The following is a 9,900-nucleotide window of genomic DNA, read 5'->3' on the forward strand; positions in this document are numbered from 1 at the left end:
GGTAGTCCCACCGATGCTGTGGCAGAGGGACCTTTCGAAGAGGATGAGGACTTCGAGGACGACACTTGGATTGAGCCCGCTCAGTTGATGGCACAGATGCTCGGCGCGGTCGCCGATAGGCAGCCTGCATCTTCTGTGGGCCAGACGGGTTTAGCGGATCACGATGAGGTAGATCTGCAGGATGTCAATGTACCCGCTGCTGATGAGATGGGTCGTGGTAAGCGGCGGCGTACGGCGAATAGGATGTTCGACGGCTTTGTAGGACATTAAGCATGTAGAAAAGCCCTTCAATAATATTATTTCAGTTGTTTTGGCGATTTCTTCACGAATTTGACCGTATGTCCACCCCTCAGAGTTCGTCTCGCCACCGGGACAGTGGACTGTCCCCTCTAGGAGGTTCAGTTCACAGGTATCAGGGGACAGGGGACGAACGTCTGGTCGAAAAAGTACAGTACGAGGTTGAAATGTCGCAAAAGTGTCGTGTGTCATCCATATGGTCACCATCCCGTGACGCCACAATCGAATAAGGCTTGAGTGTGGGGCTGTGTGGCGTCAAGCAGACGCGTCCAGTCGCGTCCAACCTGCAGGGATCAACTCTTTCTCCAGCTTTCATCACTTCTTTTTCCTTGTTCTGGAGCAAGAACGATGTCGAGCGGTGCTCTCATTCGTGCCGCATTCTTCACTGCCGGCGCCGTCGTTGGTGGCGGTCTCGCTGCTGCTGTAGGTTCGAGAAAGCAGTCTCAACCTGCGCCAATACACCCCGGTACCGTCTCACTTCCAACGACCGTGACACCCTCGCCAGTGTCAGCACCTCTCAGCGCACCGTCAAATCTACCGATCGTGGAGGCTGGAGTGAAAGGAGATCCTAGGATATCGAGCGTCACGGCAACGGAGATTACTCCAGTGTTGAGGTATGGGAATCCCGGTGAGTAAAGTTGCAGCTCTTTCGGCAGGCCAGGAAACAACTGACTGGGAAAATGTGGTGCTACGTGATGGTATTTTGGTGATGCGCTATGATAGGACCCATCTCAGACCAATTCGTCAGAAAAGCCTATGTGGCGGCGTACGACCGTCGTTTACGCCACCCAGCCTGGGTGCGTCCCCTTCCCTTCCTTTTATTTATTGCACTTACTGATGGTCATCCGTGAACCTTGGTTCAATGTCTATGATAGACAGCTGAGCATCTAACCCTTGCATCTCTCGGCAAATCTGCCCTCGAAGGACCACCTCCAAACAGCGAAACCGGAGACCGTCAAAAGGCCACATTCCAGGAAGACACGAGCATCCCTCCTCCTTTCCGCGCACGGTTGCAAGACTACTTTAGGAGCGGATATGACAGGGGCCATATGTAAGCCTCCTCATTGCCAAACACCTTCGTGTTGATGTGTAGTTGAGGGCTGGGTGTCTATGGACAGGGTACCGGCGGCGGACGCAAAGCGGTCACAGGTATGTGTTTTTCCTCATATCAGTGTAGAGGACAACAAACAGACTAACTCCTTCAATGTTGCAGGAAGCGATGGACGAGACTTTCCTTCTCTCAAATATCGCACCACAAGTCGGCGCTGGTTTCAACAGACACTGTAAGTCTTTATATCACCACTATGCCACACTTCAACAGCTTTCGGAATCGCACCGCGTATTATCCTATCCCATTTTGTAGCAATTTAATGTCTGACCCTTTCCTGCACACCATATGTAGACTGGGCATATCTAGAAGACTGGTGCCGCCGGTTGACAACCTCCTTCGCCGATGTCTACGTATTCACGATCCCTCTTTACCTCCCTCACCGCGAACCCGACGGAAAATGGCGCGTGGTGAGTCACTCGTCTCTCTTCCTTGTCCTACCTCCACTCCCGTCGCCAACTAACAACGTACCGTTACCTCTGTCACACTCCGTAGAGCTACGAAGTCATCGGCAACCCACCCAACATCGGCGTCCCCACCCACTTCGCAAAAGTCGTCCTCACCTCCCGCCCATCCTCGCCCTCGACACCAAACATCCCCGAGATCTCAACGGGCGCGTTCGTCCTCCCGAACGCGATCATTCCAGATGACGCGCCGTTGGAGAGTTTCGTTGTTCCAGGTGCGTTGTCGTTATTATTCCTTTCTGGTCTTCCTCAGATACCACATTCCTTTCGATCCAATTCTCCTCTCCCAATCTTTATGAAGTTGAACTGATCCACGAAATCTCTTACTGCTGTAGTGGACACGGTGGAACGCGCCGCGGGCCTCACATTGTTCTCGGACGCGCTCAAGACGGGCTCAAAACATATCTGCAAGTCGACGAAGTGCGAAGTTATCGTGCGGAGATTTGATGATGCGCAAAAGAAGATCAAAGGGCCTCGGTGAGACGGGTCAACTGCTATTAGATTACTCGCACAATGATATACGGTGTTACATCACGGACGTCCCATAGTTAACAAAAAACACGCTAATATGCTAATGCTTCCCCGACCGAAGAATGCAAGGAAGCGTAGACGGTGCCATAATGAGGCATGAAGATCGAAGATAATACTCGGGAGGGAAGGTAGACGTCTCCTGAGCCTGAGATTAAGGACAATGATGAAGGGACAGTGGATGGAAATAATAAGAAAGAACAGACGATGGAAGGAAGAGGTCGCCTGAGCTCAAGAGTGTTGTCCAAGCAGGGAAGTGTCGCCATGGGTCATAAGAGCACCGACCCAGTAATTGACGACCATACCGTGCATGCACTCACGCACCTGTAAAAGCTCCACTGTGAACGCAGTCAATGCGGTGTACGCACATCGAGGAGAGAGCACACTCACATGTCAGCATACCTATCCTGCGAGCGTCTGTTAGTCTCCCTCGGAGGGTCGGACTCCGAGGTACTAAAGCCCCTGGACCACGACAAGGTCGACGCTCTCCCAGGGGTCGCTCTGTTGAAGACGATGATTCCGGTGATCGCAGGTCGAGCACCTTGCACGTGAGGTCGTCTTACTCACACTCACACACCTGTAAAAAAAACTACATGAAATGATGCGTCAGAAAGGGCAAGTGAGTCGAAGCGCGAATCCACTCACCTGTTACTTAGTAGCGTCTGTTGGCTTCCCTCCGAAGAGGTACTGAGCCCCTGGACCACGACAAGGTCGACGCTCTACCAGGGGAGGGACTCAAGCTGAAGACTTGAGACAAGCATGGAGAGATGGAGAGGAAAGCGAGAGCGTAAAGAGGAAAGCGAGAGCGTAAAGAGGAAAGCGAGAGCGAAAAGAGGGAAGCGAGAGAGGAGAGAGGGAAGCGAGAGCGTAAAAGAATACCCACACACACAGACCTGTAGAAAAATAAAACTGCACAAAATGCGTTAGAAAGGACAAATGCATCGAAGCGCGAACCCACTCACCTGTTAGTAGCGTCTGTTGGCTTCCCTCAGAGGATCAGACTCTGAAGTACTAGAGCCCCTGGACCACGGCAAGGTCGACGCTATCCCAGGGGACCGTTCTTGAAGCTCTTTGGAGCTCGGTGTCGCTGTCGTGCTTGATCTCGCTCGTGAGGTCGATGTCGATGTCGTGCTTGAGCTCGGTCGTGAGCGATGTCGACGTCGTGCTTGAGCTCGGTCGTGAGGTCGATGTCGAGGTCGCCTAGCTCCAGCCAGCCCAGCCTCAGCCCAGAAACCTAGAGACCAAGCTCACGAGATCCAGCATCCTAAAGACAAATCCCACAAGACCTAGCAGAAGAGGAGACCCAGCAGACGAGGAGACCCAGCGCACCCAAAGACCCAGCAGACCCAGCCCAAGGTACCCCAGAGATCGCCGTCGGTGTTGATGTCGTGCTTGATTGAAGTCGTCGTCGTGCCCGAGTGTTGATAATCAGAGCGCCGGTCGTCTTGAGCTTACCAGACTCAGGCTCACATATCTGAAAGAAAGATGCATAAGATCCGTCAGAAGATAAATGTGTATCGAAGAACACAACCACTCACCTGTCAGTAGACGTCTGCTGGCTTCGCTCAGAGGGTTGGCTTCTGAGGTACTAGAGCCCCCGGACCCCGACAAGGTCGACGTCATACCAGGGGAGGAGCTCAAGTTGAAGACTTGAGACAAACATAGAGAGATGAAGATAGAGACGGCCCAAGGAAGAGTAAAGATGAAAGCGAGAGTGAGAAGATGAAAGCAAGAGTGAAAAGATGAAAGCTAGAGCGAAAGGGAGAGAAAGCAGACGCCTGTAAAAGAATGTAGAGGAAATTAACGACATAGTTTTAAGTAGGAAACGCACCTTGCGAGCGTCTGTTAGTTTCCCCCAGAGGGTCGGACTCCGGGGTACTAAAGCCCCTGGACCACGGCAAGGTCTACGCTCTACCAGGGGACCGATCTTGAAGCTCGTTGGAGCTCGGTGTCGCTGTCGTGCTTGATCTCGCTCGTGAGGTCGATGTCGATGTCGTGCTTGAGCTCGGTCGTGAGCGATGTTGGTGTCGTGCTTGATCCCGTTCGTGGGGTCGTGCTTGAGCGAGGTCGTGAGGTCGATGTCGATGTCGCCCATCTCAAGCCAGCCCAGCCCCAGCCCAGAAGCCTAGAGATCCCACGAGACCCGGCAGCCTAGAGACGCGGCCCACAATACCTAGCAGACGAAGACGAAGAGAACCAGCACACCTGGAGACCCAGCAAACCCAGAGACCCAGCTCAAAATTCCCCAGATCCCGCCGTCCGGTGTTGACGTCGTGCTTGATTAGAGTCGTCGACCAGACCCGTGGTCGTGCCGGAGTATTGGTGATCAGGGCGTCGATCGTCTTGAGCTTACCACATTCACGACTCTGAAATAAAACTGAACAGGACGAATCAGAAGAAATATAGGTGAAACAGAGTGGGAGGACTCACCGGTTAGTATACCTACCGCATGAGCGTCTGTTGGCTTCCCTCCGAAGAGGTACTAGGGCCCCTGGACCACGACAAGGTCGACGCTCTCCCAGGGGGGGCTCGGTTGAAGACGATGATGCCGGTGATCAGAGCGTGGAGCATCTTGTGCTTGAGGTTGCCTTACTCACACACACACAGACACAGACCTGTAGGAAACTAAAAAGACTTTCAGCACAGTCAAGATACGCGCATTGAAGGAGAGGAGACACACATGTTTGTATTCGTTGCTCGTGACATCTGGTAGTTTCGCGTTGGGCGTGAATCTGTCTGGTATGTCAGTGTAGTCGTACAATCAGACGCCTGTAAGAGAATCTGAAGGAAATCAGCGACATGATATTAAGTATGAAACGTACCTTGCGAGCGTCTGTTGGTTTCCCCCAGAGGATCGGACTCCGGGGTACTAAAGCCCCTGGACCACGGCAAGGTCGACGCTCTACCAGGGGAGGGACTCAAGCTGAAGACTTGAGACGAGCATAGGGAGATGGAGATGAAAGCGAGAGCGAAGAGAGAAAAGCGAGAGCGAAGAGAGGAAAGCTAGAGCGAAAATAATGCCCACACTCACGGACCTGTAGAAAAAAACCTACACGAGATGCGTCAGAAAGTACATGAGGATCGAATGCTGATGGCACACTTACCTGTCAGTAGCGTCCGTTGGCTTCCCTCAGAGGATCCGACTCTGAGGTACTAGAGCCCCTGGACCACGACAAGGTCGACGCTATACCAGGGGACCGGTCTTGAAGCTCGTTGGAGCTCGGTGTCGACGTCGTGCTTGAGCTCGGTCGTGAGGTCGATGTTGAAGTCGTGCTTGAGCTCGGTCGTGAGCGGTGTCGATGTCGTGCTTGAGCTCGGTCGTGAGGTCGATGTCGATGTCGCCTAGCTCTAGACAGCCCAGCCCCAGCCCATAAACCTAGAGAGCAAGCCCACGAGACCCAGCAACCTAGAGAGAAAGCCCGCAAGACCTAGCAACCAAAGAGGACAAACAGACGAAGAGACGAAGCAGCCGAAAAGGCCCAGTAGACGAAGAGACACAACACACCTAGAGACCCAGCCCAAGACGCCCCAGAGAGCACCGCCCGTTGATGTCGTGCTTGATTGGAGTCGTCGACCGGACCCGTCGTCGTGCCCGAGTGTTGAACATCAGGGCGTCGATCGGCTTGAGCTGACGGACACCCACACACGGCCTAGGAAGAAAACTAAGCACAGAATGTCCGTTGAAGATATCGATGAACGAGAACAGAAGAAGGACTCACCGGTTAGTATACCTAGTCGAGGTTTTGTCAAGGGCGCTACTGTTGAAGGCAGCTCGTCGCCATTCTCTCACAATCACACAATCACACAGCTGTAGAAAACTGAGGAAAAAGTCAGCGTGGTCCCGAGTATCCGCGCATCGAAAGAGAACTTGACTCACAGATCAATACATGCCCCTCGCGGGCATCTATGAGTTTCGTATCGAACACCACTCCTGTAAGATAATATAGAAGAAATCAGCGTCATAGTAGGAGGAAACGTACCTTACGAGCGTCTGTTAGCTTCCCTCCGAAGAGGTACTAAGCCCCTTGACCACGACAAGGTCGACGCTCTGCCAAGGGGAAGGACGATGCTGCTTTCGCAAGCAGAGCGCCGCACGTACCTGTACTCACACTCACACTCACGCACCTTTAAAGAAAACTAGACACGGAACATCAATAAAAGATCTAGTTAAACGAAATTAGGAGACTCACCAGAACCACACCCGGATCCTGTAACATAATCTAAAACAAATCAGCGACATAATATGAGGGAAAAAAACGCACCTTGCGAGCGTCTGTTAGCTTCCCTCCGAGGAGGTACTAAGCCCCCTGACCGCGACAAGGTCAACGCTCTGCCAAGGGGATCTTGAGGCTGTTGAGGTGAATCGTATCTTGAGATGATGTTGAGGCTGGCGAGAACGTTGCTGTTGCACGCAGAGCGTCGGTCTTACTTACTCACACTCACACACCTATATAGAAATTTAAGCGCTATACATCAATAAACTATATGAGTCAACGAGAGTAGAAATCTCACCACAGCCCGACACGCCTGTAAGAGAATCTAAACCAAATCAGTGACATAGCATAAGGAGAGAAACGTACCTTCCGAGCGTCTGTTGGCTTCCCTCCGAAGAGGTACTGAGCCCCCGGACCACGACAAGGTCGACGCTATCCCAGGGGACCGTTCTTGAAGCTCTTTGGAGCTCGGTGTCGCTGTCGTGCTTGATCTCGCTCGTGAGGTCGACGTCGATGTCGTGCTTGAGCTCGGTCGTGAGCGATGTCGCTGTCGTGCTTGAGCTCGGTCGTAGGTCGATGTCGATGTCGCCTAGCTCTAGCAAGACCAATCCCAGCACAGTAGCCTAGAGACGAAGCCGACAAAGCCCAGCAGCCTGAAATACAAGCCCACGAGACCCAGCAAACGAAGAAAGATAGCAGACCCAAAGAAACAACAGACCTAGAGACACAGCCCAAGATGCCCCAAACCCCGCCGCTAGGTGTTGACGTCGTGCTGGATGGAAGTCGTCGGCCAAACTCGCCGCCGTGCTCGATTGTTGCGATCGGAGCGTCGGCCGTCTTGAGCTTACCACAACGCCGGACCTGAAATAAAACTGCGCAGAACGAATTAGAAAAAAAAAGTGAATCAAAACAACGCGAGCCCACTCACCTGTCAGTAAGCGTCTGTTGGCTTCCCTCAGAGGATCGGACTCTGAGGTACTGAGCCCCTGGACCACGGCAAGGTCGACGCTATACCAGGGGACCGGTCTTGAAGCTCGTTGGAGCTCGGTGTCGATATCGTGCTTGAGCTCGTTCGTGAGGTCGAGGTTGAGGTCGTGCTTGAGCTCGGTCGTGAGCGATGTCGGTGTCGTGCTTGAGCTCGGTCGTGAGGTCGAGGTCGATGTCGCCTAGCTCTAGCCAACCCAGCCTCAGCGCAGAAACCTAGGGAGCAAGCCCACGAGACCTAGCAGCGTAGAGATCAAGCCCACAAGACCTAGCAAACAAAAGAGGCCAAGCTGACGAAGAGACTCAGCAGACGAAAAGACCCAGTAGACGAAGAGAACCAACACACCTAGAGACCCAGCCGACCCAGAGACCCAGCCCAAGACGCCCTAACCTAAGATGACCCAGAGACCACCGCACGTTGATGTCGTGCTTGATTGGAGTCGTCTACCGGACCCGTCGTCATGCCCGAGTGTTGAACATCAGGGCGTCGATCGTCTTGAGCTTACTGGCACGCATTGGCCTGAAATAAAACTGAACAGAACGGGTCAGGAAAAAAATGTAGACCAAAGCGCGAGCCCACTCACCCGTTACTAGTAAGCGTCTGTTGGCTTCCCTCAGAGGATCGGACTCTGAGGTACTAGAGCCCCTGGACCACGACAAGGTCGACGCTATCCCAGGGGACCGGTCTTGAAGCTCGTTGGAGCTCGGTGTCGATGTCGTGCTTGATCTCGGTCGTGAGCGATGTCGATATCGTGCTTGAGCTCGGTCGTGAGCTCGGTCGAAGTCGTGCTTGAGCCCGGTCGTGAGCGATGTCGATGTCGTGCTTGAGCTCGGTCGTAAGGTCGAGGTCGATGTCGCCTAGCCCTAGCCAGCCCAGCCTCAGCCCAGAAACCTAGAGAGAAAGCCCACGAGACCCAGCAGCCTAGACAGCAAGCCCACAAGACCTAGCGAATGAGGAGGCCAATCAGACGAAGATACCCAGCAGACGAAAAGACCCAGTAAATGAAGAGACCCAACACACCTGAGACCCAGAGACCAGCCAAGACCCAGCCCAAGGCGCCCCAGAGATCACCGCCGGTGTTGATGTGTCGTGCTTGATTGGAGTCGTCGGGCCCGAGTGTTGAACATCAGGGCGTCGATCGTCTTGAGCTTACTGCCACGCACCGCCCTGAAATAAAACTACACAGAACGTCAGTCAAAGCTATAGGGGAACGAGATTGGGGAGGAACTCACAGGTTAGCATACCTACCACACGAGCGTCTGTTGGCTTCCCTCCCAAGAGGTACTAGAGCCCCTGGACCACGACAAGGTCGACGCTCTACCAGGGGACCGGTCTTGAAGCTCTTGGGGCCCGGTGTCGAGGTTGTGCCGAGGGCGCTGCTGTTGAAGGCAGGTCAACGCCAGTCTCTCACGTTCACGCAATCACACAGCTGCAGGAAAACTGAGGAGGAAGTCAGCGTGGTTACTGGCATGCGCGAATCGAAAGGGAATACTCACAGATCAATACTTGTGGGCATCTATGAGTTTCGTGTCGGACATCACCCGTGATTCCTGCAGGAGAATCCAGAAGAAATCAGCGACATACTGAGTAGAAGGAAACGCACATTTCGAGCGTCTGTTGGCTTCCCTCCGAGGAGGTACTGAGCCCCTGGACCACGGCAAGGTCGACGCCCTACCAGGGGAGGGACTCAAGCTGAAGACTTGAGACAAGCATACAGAGACGAAGATGGAGACGGCCCAGAAGTGTCGCCGTAGTGATAGTAATGATGAAAGCGAAAGTGAAAAGAAGAAAGCAAGAGTGAAAAGAAGAAGGCAAGAGCGAAGAGAGGAGGGCGAGGGCGAGGGCGAGGGCGAGGGCGAAGACGAACAGAGGAAAGCGAGAGAGAAAACAACAACCCCACTCACGGACCTGTAGAAAAATAAAACTGCACGAGATGCGTCAGAAAATAGATGATTATTGAAGCGCGAGCGCACTCACCTGTTAGTAGCGTCTGTTGGCTTCCCTCGGAGGATCGGACTCCGAGGTACTGAGCCCCTGGACCACGACAAGGTCGACGCTATCCCAGGGGACCGGTCTTCAAGCTCGTTGGAGCGCGGTGTCGAGGTTGTGTAGAGGGCGCTGCTGTTGAAGGCAGGTCGACGCCGTTCTTTCACATTCACACAGTCACACAGCTGCAGAAAAACTGAGGAGGAAGTCAGCGTGGTCATGAGTATGCGCGCATTGAAATGGAAGACTCACCGATCAATATATATTCCTCGTGGAAATCTTGAGTTTCGTGTCGAACGCCACTGCTCTAAGAGAATC

The 9,900-nt window shown here is 53.4% G+C and overlaps 3 protein-coding genes across 3 annotated transcripts in view; 2 read left to right on the plus strand and 1 right to left on the minus strand.

Annotated features, from left to right (window-relative positions):
• Positions 1–6: 6 nt before the first annotated feature.
• Positions 7–270, plus strand: STEHIDRAFT_161050 (uncharacterized protein; the record flags this gene model as incomplete). Its single annotated transcript, XM_007308566.1, has 1 exon — positions 7–270. A coding segment is annotated over one exon (264 nt), but the record flags the coding sequence as incomplete, so codon positions are not given.
• Positions 271–1,013: 743 nt separating this feature from the next.
• Positions 1,014–2,350, plus strand: STEHIDRAFT_64776 (DNA/RNA non-specific endonuclease; the record flags this gene model as incomplete). Its single annotated transcript, XM_007308264.1, has 7 exons — positions 1,014–1,094; positions 1,173–1,348; positions 1,416–1,446; positions 1,511–1,580; positions 1,700–1,815; positions 1,901–2,084; positions 2,205–2,350. The coding sequence occupies 7 exons, from the start codon at positions 1,014–1,016 to the stop codon at positions 2,348–2,350; spliced, it is 804 nt and encodes a 267-aa protein (XP_007308326.1).
• A 1,958-nt stretch (positions 2,351–4,308) lies between these two features.
• Positions 4,309–9,900, minus strand: part of STEHIDRAFT_161052 (uncharacterized protein) — a gene marked incomplete at both ends in the record, with an annotated part of 9,533 nt that continues 3,941 nt past the window's right edge. The window contains 13 exons of the mRNA XM_007308567.1: positions 4,309–4,548; positions 4,620–4,763; positions 4,995–5,012; positions 5,078–5,133; positions 6,275–6,328; positions 6,523–6,534; positions 6,588–6,605; positions 6,660–6,799; positions 6,910–6,924; positions 6,978–7,234; positions 7,296–7,483; positions 7,540–7,742; positions 8,234–8,487. Of these exons, the coding sequence (XP_007308629.1) occupies positions 4,309–4,548; positions 4,620–4,763; positions 4,995–5,012; positions 5,078–5,133; positions 6,275–6,328; positions 6,523–6,534; positions 6,588–6,605; positions 6,660–6,799; positions 6,910–6,924; positions 6,978–7,234; positions 7,296–7,483; positions 7,540–7,742; positions 8,234–8,487 (1,599 nt within the window). The remainder of the gene's footprint in view (positions 4,549–4,619; positions 4,764–4,994; positions 5,013–5,077; positions 5,134–6,274; positions 6,329–6,522; positions 6,535–6,587; positions 6,606–6,659; positions 6,800–6,909; positions 6,925–6,977; positions 7,235–7,295; positions 7,484–7,539; positions 7,743–8,233; positions 8,488–9,900) is intronic.

The sequence above is a fragment of the Stereum hirsutum genome (assembly GCF_000264905.1).
Source record: "Stereum hirsutum FP-91666 SS1 unplaced genomic scaffold STEHIscaffold_15, whole genome shotgun sequence".
NCBI classification, from domain to species: Eukaryota; Fungi; Basidiomycota; class Agaricomycetes; order Russulales; family Stereaceae; genus Stereum; species Stereum hirsutum.